Source organism: Misgurnus anguillicaudatus, chromosome 2, assembly GCF_027580225.2.
Source record: "Misgurnus anguillicaudatus chromosome 2, ASM2758022v2, whole genome shotgun sequence".
Classification (NCBI taxonomy): domain Eukaryota; kingdom Metazoa; phylum Chordata; class Actinopteri; order Cypriniformes; family Cobitidae; genus Misgurnus; species Misgurnus anguillicaudatus.
In genome coordinates this window covers 17597001-17620732 of record NC_073338.2, presented here as the reverse complement: position 1 = coordinate 17620732, position 23732 = coordinate 17597001, and the positions used below count along the sequence as shown (strand labels likewise).

General features: G+C 38.1%; 2 gene segments (V, D, J or C); both read right to left on the bottom strand.

Moving 5' to 3' along the window:
* LOC141366089 (T cell receptor alpha variable 40-like) lies at positions 1–923 on the bottom strand. The segment is given in 2 exon segments: positions 1–721; positions 832–923. Coding segments are annotated over 2 exon segments (420 nt in total).
* A 6342-nt stretch (positions 924–7265) lies between these two features.
* On the bottom strand, positions 7266–7754 carry LOC129441957 (T cell receptor alpha variable 18-like). The segment is given in 2 exon segments: positions 7266–7582; positions 7715–7754. Coding segments are annotated over 2 exon segments (357 nt in total).
* Between the last annotated feature and the right edge of the window lie 15978 nt (positions 7755–23732).

Sequence of the window (23732 nt, the reverse complement as noted above, 5' to 3'; positions counted from 1 at the left end):
AGTTAATACAAAAAAGTTAACACAAAAACATTAATGCGTTCACACGCGCATTAATGTTACGACTTCTTACCAGTAAGATATCATTCACACGTCAGTACCATCAGTGTTTATTTAGGAATGAATACTAGGCCGATTACCCAAGAATGAACATTTCCAGTAATTTCCCAGGTTGCATTCACAGCAGACTCTGAGTTGATGATTGATTGTGCTGATGGTTGACTGTTCATGCGATGGGTGAAACAGAAAACATCCAGACAGCAATCTGTCCATAACAATAAGCATATAATACACATTCACAAAATATCTGCATACTGTCATCACATCAGTGTTTTGATGATAGTGAATGTAAATGATCACAACAGAAAGATTGAGTGCTTCCTCTGTTGTTGTATGAGTGTTGAATGTGTTTTAGTCACAGTGGGCTTCAGAGCACAATAATACACAGCAGAGTCAGACACATGAAGATCCTGAATTATCAGAGGAACTGAATCTGACTTCACTTCAGAGTAAAATCTCTTCTGAAACTCAGTGCCATTATCTCCTGCGCTGTATGTGTTTCTCCTCAGGATGTATTTAGGAAAGTCATTTAGTCTCTGGATGTACCAGAAGAGCTCCGGTGTTACTGAAGCTGATTTGTATTTACAATTTAAAGTTACTGATCCTCCTTCAGACTCAGTGATTTGTGTTTCTGGCTGATCAACTTTCTCTTCTCCACGACAATCTGAAGGAAGGTAGAAATACATTTATTACATGACTTACAGTATAATAATGATAAAAATACCCTGAAGTACTGGAAATAAAAAATAGAGATTAAAAAGTTGCTTTAGTTACCATGACAAATTGATGCTAAAATCACCAACTTCAACAACCAAAGTGTCTCCATTTTAATGCAGTGACTAAAACAGGAGGAAGAGATAAATCTTTCAGTGAGTTGTCAATGACAAATGTGATGGAAAATAGCAATGAGGGAAGTTTTATGTCAGCAGTGTTTGTACAGCGCCCTCTTCAGGATTTTAGTGTAAAGTCTCTGTGAGGTTCCAAAATTCCCTTTAGTCTCTGTTGCTTATAGTTTTATTGGACAAGTCAACGGTTGTCATGGTAACACTCCTGGCGTTCCTGTCTATGTTTATCAGTTTGGCTAGTGGCTAAAGTGACCTCTGGAACAAATAACTTGTCAAAAATGTTTCAGTTTTCTAAAGATGAGGAGAGATGGCGAGTATATAAATCATTGTGTTTTTTAACCTTTATTTTTACAGGCAAGTCATTAAGAACAGTTTCTTATTTACAATGGTTAGTTGACAAGTGGAATAACCACTTAGGGAAAGGGAAGTAGGTCTAAAATGTGTGAGGAGAGGTTTGGCAGCCAGGCAAGATTGCAGGATCTGTATCTAACTTTGTATACATTCATTTTACACAGTAATGTTAGCTTGGTGTAGTAGTTGACGCAAGGTTTTCATGGGTTTCACATGTAGGGTATAATATTAGCCACTGCGGGTCTCGGGTAATGTTTAATGAATGTGTTTTTGCCGAACTGACCCGTGTGTTTTTATCTCACCCTAAAACTTTTAGTCAGTCAGGTTTTTGTTCAGTGTTGTTTTGTTTCCTGTCACAGTGGGCTGCAGTGCACAATAATACAGAGCAGAGTCTGTGACTTTAACAGATGAGATCTTCAGATCCACACTGCTGTCAGCTTTTCTGTGTTTGATGGAGATTCCTGAAACTGGAGGTTTAGCTTCAGTAATGAATCCTGAGTAATCCAGTATAAGGAACTGTGGTGGTGATGCTCCATATTGTCAATACCAGAGAAGACTATAAACTGATCCAGTGTAGTTACAAGACAGTGTCACACTCTCTGTCTCAGTGGCAAATACTGCATCTTTGTAAGGACTGATTACTTCTTTAGCTCTGTAACCTACAATAAAATATTAAATGAGTAACTAATACAGTGTAAACACTATAGTAATGTAATGATGCATGCCAAGAGTATTGTGATGCAATGATGCAAATACCTTCAGTTACAGTCAGTAATATTAGTAGACAAGTTAACATGATGGTAGTAAAAATCAGGTTCAAACACATCTGCTTGACTCAGTTCTGTGATCAGCATAAGAGATCTCTGTATTTTACAGGCATGTGTTAAGCTCTGCCTCCCCAGATAGCAAAATTGCTGTGGCCCAGATCTGGTTTTACATCTGACACCTTCATCTGGCCCACCTTTGGCATGGAATGATGGCACTTGAGCGGTCCACCTTTTTTTCCATATCTTTACCAAAAGCAAACCATAGAAATGCCACATGTCAGCCAAACACAAAGCAAACAATGCAGATCTGGCCCAAATCTGGGTAATAGTTCATTTAAATTTTGGCCCAGATTCAGCCCAGACCCAACACCACTATCTGGTCCACACCTGGCATAGATTGATGACACTTGTGTGGTCCACTCCTGTTTGACACGTCTCGCCCACGAGGAAGCCAGAGTGACGCCACAAACAAGAGTATGAATCTCAACCATGGTGACAATTAAATGAAAAACTTCATGCTGCAATGCATGCTGGGTATTAACAAATTACAAATCTCATCCAGGACTCCCAGCATGCACTGCGACATGGCTAAATAATGAACTTTTTACAATTTTCTTTGTCACCATGGTTGAGATTCATAGTCTGTTTCTTGATGTTTGTACGTCCCAAATGTACAACGGTTATTTTTTGCCCAAAATTTCTAAAACTCCTTAATGATAAACTGCTGTGAAAGTGCTGGATCTCATATACAACATTGACAGAAAACAAACTTTTGATGATTAAATCCTTTAATTACATGATGATTTTTACCATTATATACTAACCACCACAGAATTGCACTATTAACTTAACATTGCCATAACAAATGTGATTTATACACACAAAGTAAGGCAACCAAGAAAAATTGGTAAAGAAGTCAAGGGTCCAACTAAAACAAACACTAATCACAATAATGGTGACTTAAAACTGAACAAAGCATCAACATCTAAACCTAATAAGTGAATTATGTTTTCTACAGCAATATTTTTACTGAACATTCAGAAATGTTTTCTAAAATGATAAAATGCAATGTTTCTCTATCATTTACATAAAAATCAAACAAGTCAATATAATAAACAGTTGTTGTTTTAAACATTGTGTGAACATTAAAACAGGACATTGTCATAACGTTTAAAAATGGTAAAATGTAACATTCCTCTAACGTTCAGACAACACAGAAATGTTCTTAGAACGTCAAGAAAACTGGACACTTTTTATGCTGGCAGAAAGTTTTTGGGAATGTTGGGAACTTTCAGGGAACGTTCTTAGAACTTTTCTCTTTTAGATGGGTAAATGGATCACTTCACCCAGCCAGCAGTGCTTGGTGGGGCAAATGTAGGCCCCATATGGGCTTGCAATATGGGCCCCAAGCTGGTCTTGCACCCGGGTTTCATGCTGGCCCCATCTGACTTAGCCCACATGAACCTTCTGTAGAAACAAAAGCCAATGTGGACTAAACCAAAGTCAAGTATGGGTGTGGTTGGGTTGAACAAGTGATGAAGTTAATTAGATAATGAAAAGATGAACGAAGTGATGATTGACCATTAATGATAAACACCTGCTGTTAAAAACAGAATCACTAAAGAAAGATGAACAAGAAGAGAATAAAGACAAAATACCAGCAGAACCACAACAACTACAAAAAATAAATAAACATTTCTTGGTGGAGCTAATGTGGACTGCAGAATCCCCGGTGTTCAATTGGCGTTGGCACTGCTTGATGTTTGTGTAGATCCACACTACGGAGTGTTAAAAAAGTAACACTTGAAGCATTTTACATCTTACATCTTACTTGTAGAGTTATTTATTAACTTAGGTTTAGATGTTTCATTTAAATTCACCATTATTGTGATCATTGGTTGTTTTAGTTGGACTCTTGACTCTTTGTTTACTTTTCTGCCTGCTGTAACTTTGTGTGTTATATTTGTTATGGTAAAGAAGAGACCATGTTGCAATTCTGTTATGGTGGTTGATACGTAATGTTGAACATCTAGACAATGTATTTATTCATTTGGTGTTTGCTCATTTAGCAGATGTATTGGTCTCTCTCAGTAATGTGATGCTACAGTACGACATCCGGCACTCCCAAAGCGGTTCGTCATTCCGAAGATTTTGAAACAATGTGTACTTAGATTAACCGTGCTGTAACTTAAACACACGAACATCAAGTCTCACAGTATGAATCTCAACAATGGTGACAAAGAAAAATGCCAAAATGTTCATGATTTTTTTTCATGCCGCAGTGCATTCTGGGAGTTCTGGATAAGATTTGTCGATACCCAGAATGCATTGCAGCATGAAGCTTTTCATTTTATGGTCACCATTATTGAGATCCATACTCTGATTCTTTATATTTGGGTGTCTAAATTGGACAACAGTTAATTTTGAACTATACAGTATTTCAACTTTCTTTAAAATGATATGATATGAGATATGAGAGTGTCAGATGTCGTACTTCAGTATCACATTACTGACAGAAAAATATTTTTGGTAAGCAAACTAAAATATCATATCAGTTTTTTTACATGACAATCAACACTATATCCTAACCACCACCACCGTCGCCACCGTAGAATCACACTAGACACTTTTGTCTCTTTCGTTGCCATAACAAACAGGTTTAAACACACCAAGTTACAGCAACCAGAAAACAACAAGTCAAAAACAGCAAAGAGTGCAACTAAAACTACCACTGATCACAATAATGGTGACTTTTAATGAAACAGCCAACATCTAGACCTAAGTTAATAAATAACTCTACAAGTAAGATGAAACAGCCTCAGTGTTGCTTTTTTAACACCCTGTAATGTGGATCTAAACACTGAGCAGCATTAATTGAACACTGGGGATTTTGCAGTCTACATTAGCTCCACCAAGAAATATTTATTTATTTTTTGTAGTTGTTGCAAGCACATGTGGACCACTTCAGGCAAAGATGCGGCACTGCTGGTCTTCTTATGGCCCGAATAAAAGGGATGTGAACCTAAAGTGGCTCACATGTAAAATAGCAAAAATGGGCCACATATATCAAATCACATGTGGGCCTTTTAAGGCAAAGATGCGGTGCCCATGGCAACATGTCATCTGAATATGAACCAAAAGTGGCCCATCTGAAAAATAGTGAATATGGCCCAAATATCAAACAACAAATATGGGCCACCTTTGGTAAAAATGCTGCACAACAGACACGGCCTAATCTTGGAATAAACCAAATGTGGCCCTCACATGTTGCAGCAAATGTGGCCCAGCTCTTTACAAACGTGTCTGGGCCAGTTTTGGCAAAGATATGGCATGGTAAGAACCGGCTCATGTGGGTTTCTGTCTAAAGTGGCCCACAAATGTTGCAGCAAATGTGGCCCAGTTCTTTTAAAACATATCCGGGCCGGTATTGGCAAACATATGGCACAGTAAGCACCAACTCATGTGGGTGTGAGTCTGAAGTGACCCATATATGATGCTGTAAATGTGGCCCAGCTGTATAAAGATGCACCAGGGCCAGTTTTGGCAAAGATATGGCACAGTAAGCACCGGCTCATGTGTGTGTGAGTCTAAAGTGATCCATATACCCAGCTAGCAGAAAAAAGTTCTAAGAACGTTCCCTGAAAGTTCCCAACGTTCCCAAAAACTTTCTGCCAACATAAAAAGTGTCCAGTTTTCTTGACGTTGTAAGAACATTTATGTGTTTTCTGAACGTTTGAGGAATGTTACATTTTATCTTTTTCAAACGTTATGACAATGTCCTGTTTTAATGTTCACACAATGTTTAAAACAACAACTTTTTAAAATTGACTTGTTTGCTTGTTATGTAAATGATAGCGAAACATTGCATTTTATTATTTTAAAACTGTTATAAAACATTATTTCTGAATGTTCAGTAAAAATATTGCTGTAGAAAACACAATTCACTTATTAGGTTTAGATGTTGATGCTTTGTTTAATTTTAAATCACCATTATTGTGATTAGTGTTTGTTTTAGTTGGACCCTTGACTTCTTTACCCTTTTTTCTGGTTGCCTTACTTTGTGTGTATAAAACACATTTATCATGGTAATGTACAGTTAATGGTGCAATTCTGTGGTGGTTGGTATATAATGGTAAAAATCATCATCTAATTAAAGGATTTAATCATCAAAAGTTTATTTTCTGTCAATGTTGTATATGAGATCCAACACTTTCACAGCAGTTTGTCATCAAGGAATTTTAGAAAATTTGGCAAAAAATAACCACTGTACACTTCGGGCGTACAAACATCAAGAATCACACTATGAATCTCAACCATGGTGACAAAGAAAATTGTAAAAAGTTCATTATTTAGCCATGTCGCAGTGCATGCTGGGAGTCCTGGATGAGATTTGTAATTTGTTAATACCCAGCATGCATTGCAGCATGAAGTTTTTCATTTAATTGTCACCATGGTTGAGATTCATACTCTGTATGTGGCATCACTCTGGCTTGCTCGTGGGCGAGACGTGTCAAACAGAAGTGGACCACACAAGTGCCATCAATCCATGCCAGGTGTGGGCCAGTAAATGGTGTTGGGTCTGGGCTGAATCTGGGCCAAAATTTAAATTAACTATTGCCCAGGTTTGTGCCAGATCTGCATTATTTGCTTTGTGTTTGGCTGACATGTGGTGTTTCTATGGTTTGCTTGTGGTAAAGATCTGGAAAAAAAGAGGTGGACTGCTCAAGCGCCATCATTCCATGCCAAAGGTGGGCCAGATCTGGGCCACAGCAATTTTGCTATCTGGGTAATCAATATAAAATTTCAACATTACATTTATATATATATTTTGTATATATATATTTAAAAAAATGACAGTCATTTCACATTTCACAATTTCTGTGTGTAAGTGGTGACTGTTTCAAAAAAGCAATAACACATATTGTGAATATAGTCACAGGTGAAGGGGAATATGGCAAAGCATCTTGTTTCTTATTGGTTTAGGAACTTCGTCAGACAGGGGTCATAAATTATCATTTTATAAGAATGGTTGGATTGCCACTATAAACAAACACCTAACAGTGATTTATTGAACAAAACATTTTCTTTTCCTTTTTTCCTCTAGTAAACTTTCAGCAGGTGTTACTGTATTCTGTTATGCAAAAGAGTTTTGTGGTTCACATAAAGAACGACTGTGGTTTGATTAAAAACTGTTCAAAGCAATAAATGTGTGTAAGTTTTTGTAAAGCCTCTCAGGTATTTTGTATCACTGGGCTTCAACTCTCAGTGCACAGTAATATAAAGCTGAATCTGACAGAGTTACACTGTCAATAATGAGTTCAGTAGATGAATCTGATGTTGTTGACTTGAACCGCTGGTCTGCTGTATCTGCATAGCTACTCCATGATCGAGCACCTTTATACAGTAAATACTGAGGTTCACTATTAGGATGTTGTTTGTACCAGTAAAGATAAACAAAGAGACTGGTTGCTTTATATGTGCAGCTCAGTGTCACAGATTCTCCTTCAGTCTTGATTATATTTGTATTCTTGTCTTTTGGTTCAATGCTGTCAGCAAATACACCTGCAAAGGAAAAGAAGCATAAAGTCACATTTAGAATAAAAAATATTAAATACCATCTGAAATAAGTTTTTAATATCTAATATAGATACATAAAGTTTAACATATTTATTGACAGACTTAAGTGCACTTTACCTGGCGCTGTTAGAAGAATCAGTAAAATACAACTCTCCATGTTTACTAATAAACTATATCATTATTGACTTCATGAATCAAAGTTGTAAGACATGTACGTTCAGTTAATGTAAAGCTATAAAGTATAAAAATTGTAGGTGTGGTTTGTGACATTTAGACCTGCCTCTCATCCTCCACACTGGATACTGAAATATAAAGATTCATCCACGACTACAGTTTTTTTCAAATGCCTATAAATCTTTTCATATTACACGATTTTTGAAACCTCTCACTCAAAGTGCAAACCTACACACCAAATCTCCAAAACCATAAGCTATGTACACTACAAACAATTCTCTACATAAAACACAAAAATCTAACAGGAACTGAGTTGCTTTCATTTTCCAAACACAACCAATCAAAATGCTACACTTATTCACTGGGGGCACGTTCAATCTCACACCGGTGCACAACGTTTTGCTACGGTTTCCGGGTTGAACGACATGTTTCCTGGAAACGATGTGCAACGGAATGCAACAGGTTTTAGAAGCGTTTTCTCTTGTTTGGTGGGTGTGTCAGAAATGTCGGCCCAATCAGCGGCAAGATGTAACAAACCACGCGGTAGTAAAGAGACAGCTCGCTCAATGGGTTCAAGTTGGAATGTTGTCTTTCATTCTGGACGACAAGGTCAGTGACTGTAACATTGAGGGTCTTTTACAGTATTAAACACACATTTATAACGATTTCATCAGGCTTCAGAAACATTTAAAAAAGAACACAAAGAATGCCTCTCAGCTACCGTAGTTGCAACTCTTACCTCATCACAACAGGGCGTTCAACGCATCACCGTTTCTGTTTAATAAACGTTGTGCAACGTTTTGTCGGGGCTGAACGCAGCCCAGGTCACAAACACACACTCTTCTCACAGGTGCAAACACTAAGGGGCGGTTTCCCCGGACAGGAATTAGACTAGTCCTAGACTGAAATAAATGTAAGAGCTGTCCAAACTCAAACCAACTTACTCTGACATATCTTAAAATACATCAATGCCCTTAGTTTTGCCTCATAATACACACAAGTAAGGCATGTTTGTTAAAACTAGTTCTACCAGAAAGACTCAAAGATCACGTGATGTCAAACACGTAAGTGTATTATTATTAATGATGGAGTATTTTAAGTTGATTCTGCCATGATAAGGAAAAAACACGTCAAAACGCGGCCCCGCGTTTTTGGACCCCAGGGGGTTAAGACTTGATATATGAGTTTATTTAACAGTACACTCAAAAAAATATTTAGGCCTAATTCATAAGATTTATGTATTTTGATTACATGTAGAATTTCCATCCATTTGGATTACATACTTTAAATTTAAAAAAAACAAATAAACTTTATATGATAAATATTTTTTAGATATATGTAAATGAAACCAGTAAAATTTATGTAATAGTTTTACTTAATCCAATGTGTTTTAAATGCATAAAAAAAACGGATTATGTATTCTTTATTAATAAACCCAATTCACTTAAAATCCATTACATTTAGGTATCTTACTAATAAACCATTTATACATTTATATATTCCTCCCCCATTCACCCTCCTAAATCACAATATGCTATAACAAAAAACACAAAAAATAAAAGAAGAGCCAGACCACTTGGTTTTACATTTTATCAATTTATTTAATACTTCAAGGCATTACTCATAAGGCAGCAAAAAAAAGAGCATCTAACAACTATGACAGCCATGGCTTATACACCTCGTATTGTGTGCAAAAATAAATAAATAAGTGTGTTTCAGACATTTCAGCCACAATCAACCTCATTCCACAAATAAAAGCAAACATTTTAACAGGCTGCAGAAATAAAAAAAAAACTGTAAAACTCGAGACATAAATCAGTGACAACAACATTACTTTAACATTTTCAGAAATCTGTGACATGATGTAATCAGGGTACCCCCAGGATTGTCAAACCTAAATTCAAGGCTTTTTAAGACCTTTTCAATACCACTTCAAATGAAATTTAATACCTACATCGCACCCATTCGGGTAGAATAAATCATTTTAAATAATGTAATATACCTCAAATAATTACTATTTACAAGTGTTTGAACATTCATGACAACATGCCTCTAAAAAGGCTGAGTCCAAGGCCCAAACGGCCTAACCCTTATCTTCACCAAACAATCAAAACCAACAATCAAATAGATTTAATAGATTTAAATGTACATTTATTGTAAATGCGCCCCTCCTCTTTATCTTGTGCAGCCCGCCACGTTTTAATGTGACCATTATGTTGGAGAAGGTAATTTATGTTAAAACAATACCCAGCCAGCATTGCTTGGTGGGGCCAATGTGGGCCCCATGTTGGCTTGCAGTGTGGGCACCGGGGTGGTTTGTCCGTGGGATCCGTGCTGGCCCCATCCGACCCAGCCCACATGAACCCCCCGCAGAAACTGAAGCCAATGTGGACCAAACCAAAGTCAAGCATGGGCGTGGTTGGGTTGAAGAAGTGATGAAGTTGATTGGATGGTGAAGAGATGAATGAGGTGATGATTGATCATTGATGATGGACACCTGCTGTTAATAAACAGAATCACTAAAGAAAGATGAACAAGAAGAGAATAAAGATAAAAGACCAGTAGAACCACAACAACTACAAAAAAATAAAATAAATAAGCATTTCTTGGTGGAGCCAATGTGGACAGCGGGGTCCCAGGTGTTGAATGGATGCTGCTCAGTGTTTATATAGATCCACACTACAGAGTGTTAAAAAAGTAACATTGAAGCATTTTACATCTTACTTGTAGAGTTATTTATTAACTTAGGTTTAGATGTTGGCTGTTTCATTTGGGGTCACCCTTATTGTGATCGGTGTTTGTTTTGGTTGGGCTCTTGACTCTGTTTTTTAACTTGATTGTTGTTTTCTGGTTGCTATAACTTTTGTGTTTAAAACATGTTTGTTATGGCAACGAAAGAGATGAAAATGTCAAGTGTGATTCTATGGCGGTGGTTAGTACATAGGGTCTAATACTGTCATGTAAAAAACTGAGTGTTTGGTTGTTTACCAAATGTATTTTTATGTTAGTGATGTGATACTGAAGTATGACATCTGGCGCTCTCGTATCGGTTTGTCATTTTGAAGAAAGTTGAAACAATGTACAGTTCAAAATTAACTTTTGTATAATTTAGACACCCAGGCACAGAGAATCAGAGTGTGGATCTCAATAATGGTGACCATAAAATGAAAAGCTTTATGCTGCAATGCATTCTGGGTATCAACAAATTACAAATCTTATCCAGAAATCCCAGAATGCACTGCGGCATGAAAAAATCATGAACACTTTGGCATTTTTCTTTGTCACCATTGTTGAGATTCATACTCTGAGACTTGATGTTTGTGTGTAAAAAATTACAGCATGGTTGATTTTTAAGTACACATTGTTTCAAAATCTTCGGAAGGACGGGCCGCTTCGATAGTGCCAGATGTCATGCTGTAGTGTCACATTACTGAGAGAAAACGATACATCTGCTAAATGAGCAAACACTAAATTAATAAAAAAAACATTTTCTAGATGATAATGTTCAACATTACGTATCAACCACCACAACAGAATTGCAACATGGTCTCTTCTTTACCATAACAAATATAACACACAAAGTTATAGCAGCCAGAAAAAAACAGACGGGCTGAAACCCAAGAGTCGGGAGTCCAACTGAAACAAACAGTGATCACCATGATGGTGACTTTAAATAAATCAAAGAGATCAAAAACAGAAAAATCAAACAGAGATGGTGAAAGAAAAGATATAGTCACAGATTAACTCCACACTATTTCATTTGTGTGGACCTTAATAAACACTGAGCAGCATAAATTTAACACTGGGGATTTTGCTGTCTACATTGGCTCCACCAATAATTTTTATAGAATGTTTGTAGTTGTTGTGGTTCTGCTGGTCTTTTCTCTTTATTCTCTTCTTGTTCGTCTTTCTTGGTGGTTCTGTTTGTTGACAGCAGGTGTTTATCATTAGTGGTCGGTCATCACTTCATTCATCTCTTTATTGTCTGGTTGGCTTCATCGCTTCTTCGGCCCAGCCACGCCCGTGCTTGGCTTTGGTTTGGTCCACATTGGCTTCGGTTTCTGCAGGGGGTTCATGTGGGCTGGGTCGGATGGGGCCAGCGTGGAGCCCGCGGACAAACCAACTTGGGGCCCATATTGCAAGCCCATATGGGGCCTACATTGGCCCCACAAAGCAATGTTGGCTGGGTAGTCTTGTTTGATCCATGAAATAAGCTGCAAACCAAACAAAAACACCAATTTTAGGGTATTAATTTTTTTGCTGTTTAATATAGTTAAGATGATAACAACATCTAATAACACTCATCAGTAATGCTCTGAACCAGAACAATACAGACAAACAAAATTAACCATATTATGGAAAATGAAACAAAAACCCCTCAAACACAACAACAAATTAAAATGTTATGCTATTTTGACCCTAAAAGACAAGAGATCTGTTCACTGCACCAAACAAAAAACTGGACACAAGCTCATATAGATATATTTCTGTTAATCTTTTCTGTTAATCTTTATACAGGACCATACTAAAGTTTTCTAATGCTAACTTAGTGTGACAATGTAAATATGTAGAATATAGTATATATTGCAAGATGATATTATCTAATTAAACAGTAAACAAAATATATAATAGCTTAAAAATTTGCATTATTGTTTGCAGCTTATTATTGCATGGATCACACAAGACTATTGTTTAACATATAAATGACCTTCTCCGACATAATGATCACATTAAAACGTGTCTTCTCTACCTAGACTTACTAGAAACGGATTGTGAAACAGAAGATTGTGTGCTAAATCAAACAACTGATCACAGGTGCTTGGACACCTGTCATTGTCCCGCCCCCACAGTCCCAAATTCAACTTGATCGAGCAAGTGCGTGTTGTGCAGCTGCGAGCGCATAGAGAGAGTCGAGCGAGCGCTCATCCCAGCCTTTACTTTATCATCCCAGCCTTTTTACTTAACTTTATACTTTGCTCGCGTGACTGCATTTGTGCGCTGTGAACAGAGGTGCGCTCTCGGGAGGACGTTTTTCAGCGCGCGATTAGTGTTCTGTGAACACGCGAGAATGCTTTCCCGCACGCGAATAGTGTTCTGCGCGCTCGCTAAGATGCTTTTCCGAACATGGATAGTGTTCTGCGCTCGTATCTATTGCTCGCGCGTGGTTTTTGTGCACGCGAGTTTTGTGTCTGAATTAACAACATATAAATCTATTAATCATTTGAAAAATTAAGACCTCCGTGAAAAATTCAAGACTTTGAGGTGAATTCAATACCTTTTAAGGCCTTAATATGGGAAAATGAAATTCAATACTTTTTCAAGACTTTTAAGACTCCGCGGGTACCCTGTGTAATAATAGTTTAGAATGTAAAAAAATGGCACATGGCTTAGTGTTTTGAGTGGCTGTGTGCCATTAACAATTTTCATGCATCTTTAATTACATGTTAGATATACATCAATTACATTTTTCAAAAACTTTTTTTAATAAATTTAATAAAACAAAAATCCCGATAATTTTCTAACCCCATATGTTTATGTTTTGCTTTGTTCAGTCGGGAAGAAATGAGGTTTGGGTTAGGCATTCCAGGATTTTTCTCGATTTAGGACTTTATTCGACCTCAAGTTTACAGTTTCAATGCAGATTTAAAAGGGCTCTAAATTATCCCAAATAAGGCACCAGGGTCCCATCTAGCCAAACGATTGTCATTTTCAAAAATAAAAATAAAAGAGGACTTTTAAATCACAACGTTTTGCACTAGCTGTGTGACACACTAGCATGACATAACTGAAACTACCGCTCCAGTGTTTACAAGCGATGAGAAAGAGAAGCGTTCAGATGTTGTTGTATGTCTAATAATACTAATTACTGTCTTTGGGTCCATTTATTATTTAAAATGTTCCACAAATGTGCGTTTCACATTTGTGATGTGTAACCATTCAACGTTATTACATAGTACGCAATGTCGCACTGTGTGTCACATGGATAATGCAAGACAAGAAGTTGTGTTTTAAAAGTTCTCTTGCCAAAAATGATAATCTTTTGGATAGACAAAACCCCCATGCCCCGACCGGGATCGCCTAGAGCCCCTTAAAGCTGCCCTGAAACTGCAATTTGAAACTGCATTGAAACTAAACTGTTGAGGTCCAATAAGGTCTATTAAATTAAGAAAAACCCCGGAATGCCTTTCTCAAAAAACTTAATTTCTTCTCGACTGAACAAAAAAAGACAAACATCTTGGATGACAGACAGTAAATTATCAGGATTTTTGTTTAATGAAAGTGCAATATTCCTTTAATGTTAAAAAGTTCACTTATAAATGTACAAAAATGTACCCACTTTGAGGGGGATGTATCAGCGTGTCTGTCAGGTATTCACTGAAGCATCTTTCAGTGATTGCTTGGTTGTATCAAGTCCAGTTCCATTAGGATTTTTTGAAATGTCAAAGGTGCACTTGAGGTTCTTCAGGTAGTTCAGTTTAAGTGTTAAAGTCCAAAAAACAGTTTCACACCAATGTGTGACACCAAGTAGGTTTTGCCAAACTTCCACTGTCTGTTCAATCCCCAACTCACCAATTTCACCATTCTGGAGAAGAACAACAAAAAAATCAGTCCCAATAGCAGTCACACAGTGAAATTTTCAAATATGTGCAGGCAAATTGTTTTACAAACTCTGATATTTAAAATATGTAGACTGATTCAAACGTGTAAAATAATAGAACATTAGTCACAAAACCATCAAAAGACCTGAAAACAGATAATCACCTTGTTTAAACATCTAGTTATCCATAAGATATTTATATACATACACACACATACATATAAATAGATAGATATAAAAATAGAGTAGGTTGACATACACTTACCACATATTTTTTAATGTGTCTCTCCATGCCTTCTGTGAGGTAGGTACAGATGTCTTCAACTAGAACAAGACAAAAAACCCACATTATTTAGTGATTTTCTTTAACAATATTTTATGTAGATAATAGTTTTATAGAGACAGATAAAGATTTTGTGAGACAAAAAGTATGTATTTTTCTGTTTCAGAAATATTGTGTCCCAGCATGTGTGTACACTACCGGTGAAATGTTTGGAAAGAAGTCTTATGCTTATCATGCCTGTATTTATTTGGAAAAAAAACTGTTTCCAATATTGACAATAAATCATCATATTAAAATGATTTCTAAATAATCATGTGACACTGGAATGATGAAAATCCAGCTTTGCATCACAGAAATCAATATATTTAGCATAACTTACCCTGACTAGCAGGTTGTCCCACCATATAGACGATGAAATGATGCTGTATCTGTAAAAAAAGTTTTAGTTAGACACACACAATGCACTCAACAACATAGTATAATTGTAACATTCTTTTGTTAATAAAGTCACAGAGATTCTATGATAATTTTATTCTGATTAGCCTACAGTAGCCTATGACTTTATTTATTTCTTAGGTTTCAAACATTAAACCACAAAAAAATAACCAATTAAAAGCAACAGTCACTGACATGGTAACTACATTCCAACAAGACCGTCTGTTGATGTCTGACTGTTTAGTGAGGTGTATTTTACTCTGAAACATGCAACGCGTCACACATGTAATTAAACAACAGACAATTATATTTAAGATAATCACATCAAACTTGTTAACTTTACTCACCTACAATTTGGCGTTCGTAGACTAGTGAGATAACGATCCAGTCCAATGCAAAATGGCGAAGTCCATGTGCTGTAGCGTTTTTTGTTTTTTTTGGCGCCACCTCCTGACTGGAAGGCGTCATTTCCGCTTCTACTAAGGTCAGTTTCCTGACACTTGTATGTAAATCAATCTCATAGAATTTATCCGGTTTGTTTCACGTCTAGCTTTATTTAATTCACATTCATATATTTTAACTGATTAAATCTAATAGATTTTACATTGAACAGATTTATATATATTCTAATAAATCGGATTACATATATTTTAAAAAACGAGTATTTAAATAAAATCTAAATGATCCAAATACTTAAAAGTAAATGTTGCCAGAAATCGTTTTTTTGAGTGTAGTTAGCAACCAAGTTTAGAATGTAACACAGTATAGTTCTTTGGCGTAGGCCCCGACCATAGTTCAAATCCTGGGGTCACGGATTCTTGCGGTTCCTGTCTGAAGATGAAGACAGGCCAGAATCTAATCCCCCTTGAATATGGACGGAACCGACCTGGTGATGGTGGTAGGGAGGGTGGGTTGTAAATAGGGATGCTCCGATCAGGATTTTTGCAACCGATACCGATCACCGATTTGTAATCTTCGTGATCGGCCGATACCGATTCCGATACTGATTTTTTTTAAAGCTGATATGCAAGCTCTTTGATGACTGTAACTGTTACAATCTTTCTATATAAAATAATACCACGGATGTTGCCTTTGTTATATTACTTGCAGTAATTAGGTATATGATTGTTTTAATAGAGACTCAAATAAATAAGCACAACAAATATTTATTCTGCAAAGAGAAATTAAATATGGCTTTAAAAAGGCTTATGTCTCTCAAAAGTACTGAAAATAAAACACTTCATAGACTTTACTGTATTCATTAAATATACACGCATTCGTATGAAGTATAAAAATTCTTTAAAGCATAACTAAACCCCTGGTCAGAGCCTGACTCCGCCCACTGTTCATATTTGAAAAATGCAAGAAAAGTGGGCAGATCCCAACGGAGATAGAGGGGACGAGCTAAGCTCGTACCAAGTGTGTGGTGAGATGTAACAAGGGCGTGGTGAGCTTATACCTGCTTACGTCACGAGTTACTTTTTGGACCCAACATCCAATAGGAAAATTCAACTGCAGTAGCCACCGTTCAACCTGAAGAGGGCAGCACTCAGACGTTTTTACACCATATATTATAGTATTGAAACACTTTATATCCAAATGTCAAAAAACTTACTAAAATCAATGAACAGCACTAATAAAGCATCATTCTTACAGATCATTAACTAAAAAAAGTTGGTTTAGGGTTAAGTTACTCTTTAATGAAGAGCAGAGAGTGATTTTATTGAGAGATGAATTAGGTTACTGCAGCTTTAAGACGTGAGGGAGAGATCGCTCTGTTCACGTGCACTGATGACAGGCTGCTGTGTGTGGGCGGCGGCTAAACGCAGACAAGCAGCTGTGAGGAAAATAAAAGTTTAAACGCTCAAAACTTTAAGACGCATGCAAATAAGAAACTTTTGGCATGGGGATGCAATTGTCCGTGATAGATATGTGTTGTATACGCTGTTTGATGGGGATGTGAAGACGCCTCGCGCTGTTTGCAGGAGCGCGTCCTCCGGTAAATACGCATATCTCTATAAGGCAAACAGAGACATACAAATCTGCACGCTGCACATGAGCAACAGGTTGTAAAAATGCTCGCGCTACGTAAAAAATGTCTTTTATTGCCGCCGCATTCAGGATCCTTTTGATGACAAAAGTAAACAGAAAGATCGGTTTATGAGATCGGCAGATTTAGCGAGCGCCGATCGAGTCATTTAATGCCATTATCGGCCGATACCGATCGGCGGCCGATCGATCGGAGCATCCCTAGTTGTAAATGCTGGCATCAGTATCTGCGAACGCAAAGACAGGTGAGTACGAGGCTTATATACTCTCAGTATCAGGGGTGATTGATTGCGCCTTGTGAAATGAATGACGTAACATTCGAGTTTCCTGGTAGAACTTGCGCTACGCTACGCTAAAGCTAACATTTCTACCAGAAAGACTCGAAGATAGGTTAAGACTTGATATATGAGTTTATTTAACAGTAGTTAGCAACCAGGTTTAGAATGTAACACAGTATAGTTCTTTGGCGTAGGCCCCGACCATAGTTCAAATCCGGGGGTCACGGATTCTTGCGGTTCCTGTCTGAAGATGAAGACAGGCCAGAATCTAATCCCCAAAAATTGATCACGATGATCGGTACCCACCAGTGTTTCTTTGAGGTTCCTGAAACAGACAAGAGAAATTGTTATCTACTGACATTGAAGGATGCCATAAGAGGCCATGGGATTGCTGCTTAGGCCATAGAAGGCAGCGATATGCCCCAGAGAGATAGGCTGGAGAGATAGGCCGCATAGGCAGTAGAAGGCAACGATATGCCTAGTTGGAAATAGCCACATAGGCTTTAGAAGGCAACGATATGCCAGACAGAGATAGGCCGCACAGGCCACAGAAGGCAACGATATGCCTAGTGGGAAAAGTCCGCGTAGGCCTTTGGAAGGCAACGATATGCCAGTGAAATAGGCCGCGTAGGCCATAGAAGGCAGCGATATGCCAGATAGAGATAGGCCGCGTAGGCCGTTGAAGGCAACAATATGCCTAGTAGAAAAATGCCGCGTAGGCTTTAGAAGGCAACGATATGCCAGACAGAGATAGGCCGCGTAGGCCATAGAAAGCAACGATATGCCTAATGAGAAAAGGCCGCGTAGACCTTTGAAAGGCAACGATATGCCAGAGTAATAAATGATATAAATGGCAAAGGCCATGATTTAGCATGGTTAAATACACCACCATCACCAGTAATTTGCTTAAACATACCTTGATTATTGCTTGCCATTATTGAATTGAATGTCATAGTGTTTTCCTGCATACGGTGAAATTAGGAGCGCGGCTCCTGATGAAGAGACACAATTGATGTATACATGCTTTTATATTGTCATTATAAAAGTAGGGAGAAGATTAGATGGTTACAAACAAATCTGACTGATGCTAAAGATTGCACGGTGTCTGTCATGTCTTGGGTTTCCCCAGTCTTGTACTCTTTATTTGAAGTTCTGTAATGTCATCCATGTCTGTAGTTCTTGTAGTTATTTGGTCCTTGTTCTAGATTGTTTCCCAGGTGTGTCTTGATATCTTGTTTACCCAACATGAATATATACAGTCCTTGTGTTTCAGTTGTCCTTTGTCGATTATGTTAGCTGTCAATCACTTTTTAGTCCTGCATTCCCCAGATAGCAAAATTGCTGTGGCCCAGATCTGGTTCACATCTGACACCTTCATCTGGCCCACCTTTGGCATGGAATGATGGCACTTGAGCGGTCCACCTCTTTTTTTCTATATCTTTACCACATGCAAACCATAGAAACGCCACATGTCAGCCAAACACAAAGCAAATAATGCAGATCTGGCCCAAATCTGGATAATAGTTAATTTAAATTTTGGCCCAGATTCAGCCCAGACCCAACACCATTCACTGGCCCACACCTGGCATGGATTGATGGCACTTCTGTGGACCACTCCTGTATGACACGTCTCACCCACGAGCAAGCCAGAGTGATGCCACAAACAGAGTATGAATCTCAACCATGGTGACAATTAAATGAAAAACTTCATGCTGCAATGCATGCTGGGTATTAACAAATTACAAATCTCATCCAGGACTCCCAGCATGCACTGCGACATGGCTAAATAATGAACTTTTTACAATTTTCTTTGTCACCATGGTTGAGATTCATAGTCTGATTCTTGATGTTTGTATGTCCCAAATGTACAACGGTTATTTTTTGCCAAAATCTCTAAAACTCCTTTATGACAAACTGCTGTGAAAGTGCTGGATCTCATATACAACATTGACAAAAAAAATAAACTTTTGATGAGTAAATCCTTTAATTAGATGATGATGTTTACCATTATATGCTAAACACCACAGAATCACACTATTAACTTAACATTGCCATAACAAATGTGTTTTATACATGCAAAGTAAGCCAACCAAGAAAAATTGGTAAAGAAGTCAAGGGTCCAACTAAAACAAACATTAATCACAATAATGGTGACTTAAAATTAAACAAAACATCAACAACTAAACCTATTAAGTGAATTGTGTTTTCTACAGAAATATATTTACTGAACATTCAGAAATAATGCTCTACAAAATAACGAAATGCAACGCCTCTCCATCATTCACACAACAATCAAACAAGTCAACACAATAAACAGCCGTTGTTTCAAACACTGTGTGAACATTAAAACAGGACATTGTCATAACGTTTAAAAATTGTAAAATGTAACATTCCTCCTTACGTTCAGACAACACAGAAATGTTCTTAGAACGTCAAGAAAACTGGACACTTTTATGTTGGCAGAAAGTTTTTGGGAATGTTGGGAACTTTCAGGGAACGTATTTAGAACTTTTCTCTGTTAGATGGGTAAATGGATCACTTCAGACTCACACACACATGAGTCGGTGCTTATATGTGCCATATGTTTGCCAAAACCAGGCCGGATATGTTTTAAAAGAACTGGGCCACATTTGCTGCAACATTTGTGGGCCACTTTAGACACAAACCCACATGGGCCGGTGCTTACCGTGCCATATCTTTGCCAAAACTGGCCCTGATGCATCTTTATACAGCTGGGCCACATTTACAGCATCATATATAGGCCACTTCAGACTCACACCCACATGAGCCGGTGCTTACTGTGCCACATGTTTGCCATTACCGGGCCGGATATGTTTTAAAAGAACTGGGCCACATTTGCTGCAACATATGTGGGCCACTTTAGACACAAACCCACATGAGCCAGTTCTTACCGTGCCATATCTTTGCCAAAACTGGCCCAGACACGTTTGTAAAGAACTGGGCCACATTTGCTGAAACATGTGAGGGCCACATTTGGTTTATTCCAAGATTAGGCCATGTCTGTTGTGCAGCATTTTTGCCAAAGGTGGCCCATATTTGTTGTTTGATATTTGGGCCATATTCACTATTTGTCAGATGGGCCACTTTTGGTTCATATTCAGATGACATGTTGCCGTGGGCACCACATCTTTGCCTTAATAGGCCCACATGTGATTTGATATATGTGGCCCATTTTTGCTACTTTACATGCGAGCCACTTTAGGTTCACATCCCTTTTATTCGGGCCATAAGAAGACCAGCAGTGCCGCATCTTTGCCTGAAGTGGCCCACATGTGCTTGCTATCTGGGTCTGGTCTTCATTCTGGTTCTGCTTTGTGCACTTTTGGGTTTAAGAAATAACCCATTGCTTGTCTTGCTTGCTTCGCCATGACACACAGATGATTATATACAATTCTCCATTTACGATGTAAATTAAGACCCCCCAAAAACTGAGGCGCGGTACCAGTAGGGTTGTGCAGTTGATAGATGGACGTACTCCGAACGTAATAGCCTTCTAGATGAAAGTTTAATGCTTAAATTTTGACTAACCATAATAGCATGATTAAACGTAACAGTTTTGTGCAAATAGTCTTACATGATATGCACTTAAGAAGTTCTGAATTATTTGTTGAAAGATCCTCCGCCACACTGGCAATCCAGCAACGATCGAAGCCGCACCATACACGACTGCGGACGTGAAACGTGACAACCTGTGTGCACGCGGCAAGTGTGCACGGCCCAGTGCAAACGAAAGCTAAAGTCTTGTACATGTAGCAATTATGCATGTTCAAATCCTTGCAGCCGTATGCAATTAGAGTTCCTGGAAGTCGATAAAGAGCCCTGGTGGTAATGCAGGCATTGAAAATAAAGCACTTATAGAACTGCATGTCCGTAGTCTGTGTAAAAACATGTATATATTTTAAAATAGCTTGCCTCATGTAAGCAGCCACGCTGTTATAATGTTTTAAATCCTAGCAGCCGGTGTAATGTGGTTATATGGAAAGTTGATGCATGTTTCGCTATTTTCTGGAGGATGCAGAGCAAGTAGATTGTACGCTTCTAATTCCAGACAAAGTTCCTTGTAAAGTTATCAATTAGAATTATAACTGCATGATTTCGGCTTTCCCAGACGAAAGATTTCCATCGTGAAACAATCATCACGATTTCTATGATCGTGGCTCTTCGTCGGTGGTACAGTGTCGTACGGTGGGAGAAGTTCAAAGATGGACGTTTTCCTGGTCTTGTGTCCAAGATAGCCTACAATAGTTTTCTGACAGTGTCAGAAATTCAGCATGATCACCGCACAATGCGTTTGCTGCTACAATCTTGTCAGAGTGCAAAAATCCTGCGGTGTATTCCAGGCTTTAAACAGAACATAGAATTAAATTAGAAACAAGTTATTTCAGAAGCATTCCAATTCTCCAGTCATGTTGGACGTCATTAAAACAGCATATGACGATTATAATTAAATAGTTGAAACACATAAGATAATCGAACACCACTATATTCGAACATAACACCACTCGAAGAAATATTTAGACATTATTTCCATTGGGTTCCATGCTAAAACAAGAAGGAATTGTTTTTGTATTCTGTATAGCTGGTTGCACCACCATTTCGGGCGAAACATACGTTGCCAACGTTCAACAGCACTTTAAATAGGAATTACGTGATGTGATTTAAAGCTAGCAGTCACATTACATCTTCAAACCAGTATCCAGACATCCGCTGTAGCCTACCCATACGCATGCTCTGGGTGCCTGCGTCGCAAACAAAGCACAATGCGCTTAAATGGTTCAAACTGATGCAACCTGTCGTGTTCTTAAAGCAGCAAGGCGCGCGTTTTTCAACTGTGAGGTCTACTGCATAACAAACAAACCCAACATGAGGGTGTACAGGCTCAACTTTTGTTGAGACATCCGCAGAATGCACACCGATCAAAACAACGGCAAGCCCTCAGGAATAAAACAAATGCACGTTTTAATTGTATTAAATACACCACACAACCTCAGCTCCGTCTCCATATTGCGCTGTAAGACATAGTCATTGCCATCTTTCGGTTGTAAAAGCATGTACTGTGCACAATCCAGTATAATGAATAAGAGAGCTTACCTTAGGAGAAGATAATCCAGATAAATAGATGGGATGTTCAACACAACCGAGCTCGGATAAGAAGTTGACTGAGATCTGGAATAAAGTCTCATTTGAAAAGTACAATTAAAAGTTGATGCATTCTCGTACTTTATACATGTGCATAACTGAAGATCTTAAAGCACAAAGCTTTAGATGGAAACATTTATGCTGAACCCCGTGCTCAATAAAATTGACAATATGCATTACTATTGCCATTCGACCACACACACACTTACGATTTGCTCAGCAACAAAATGTGTGCTTGAAAACTTTACGCTGTATGACCAGGATTTATTCTCCAATGATATATTAATGGTGTGTCCTACCATAAGATTTAAAGTTCGAAAATAGCGTATCCCCGTATCCTTAAAGTCTGTAATTAGGGTCAGGTGAGTGAAGATCTAACGTGAATATTTGCATTTGATATGAACAGTTTGCATGAATACTGTTAGCGGCATTAAGCAACTTGCATTGTAGTACCGTAGCAGGTATAGGACGTTGCAAGACCCGTTACATGAATAAATAGTACCTTATATTATTGATGTTTTAGGGAAACACTGAAAGGGACAGTTCAGATAAAGCTCGTATACTTTGCGCATTCCTTATTCCAATGAAACACACGAACATGAGACCGCGTCATTTGCCTGTTTGCAGCATGTCATGCATTGCATACACGCCGTATTTAATGTGTGAAATTTTTGCGAGTAATAGTCGTTCATCCAAGTCGATTCCATGTCTTTGTTTCACAAAACTTTCGCGTACGGTTTAAAACCAATAATAAGCGGAGCATTTGGTATTGTAGATGAAAGACAAAGATCCTGTGATGAGGGAGATAACAAGCTTCGGCATTCTTCCAAACCCGTGCAGGTGCGGCGCTTCACCAATCAATGATGATTACTGACATCTGCTGCGGGCGTTCAGAGTGTGCGACAGTCAATATTAATTTTACACTTTACAGATCATCCAAATGTTCATGCACTGTTCATAAAAAGAAACGGCCTGTGGTATCCTTCTCTACTGCAGGGTTACGCACTTAAGGAAGCTTGCAGACTTCCCTATTTAAGTCTTTAACCTTCTGTGAGAGCTCCTCGCGATGTTGCAGGTGAAACGAAACGAGATGAGAAAATCCCAGGAAACCAGTTTGAATGCCCGATAAAATCACTCAACATTTAAATCGGCGTGATT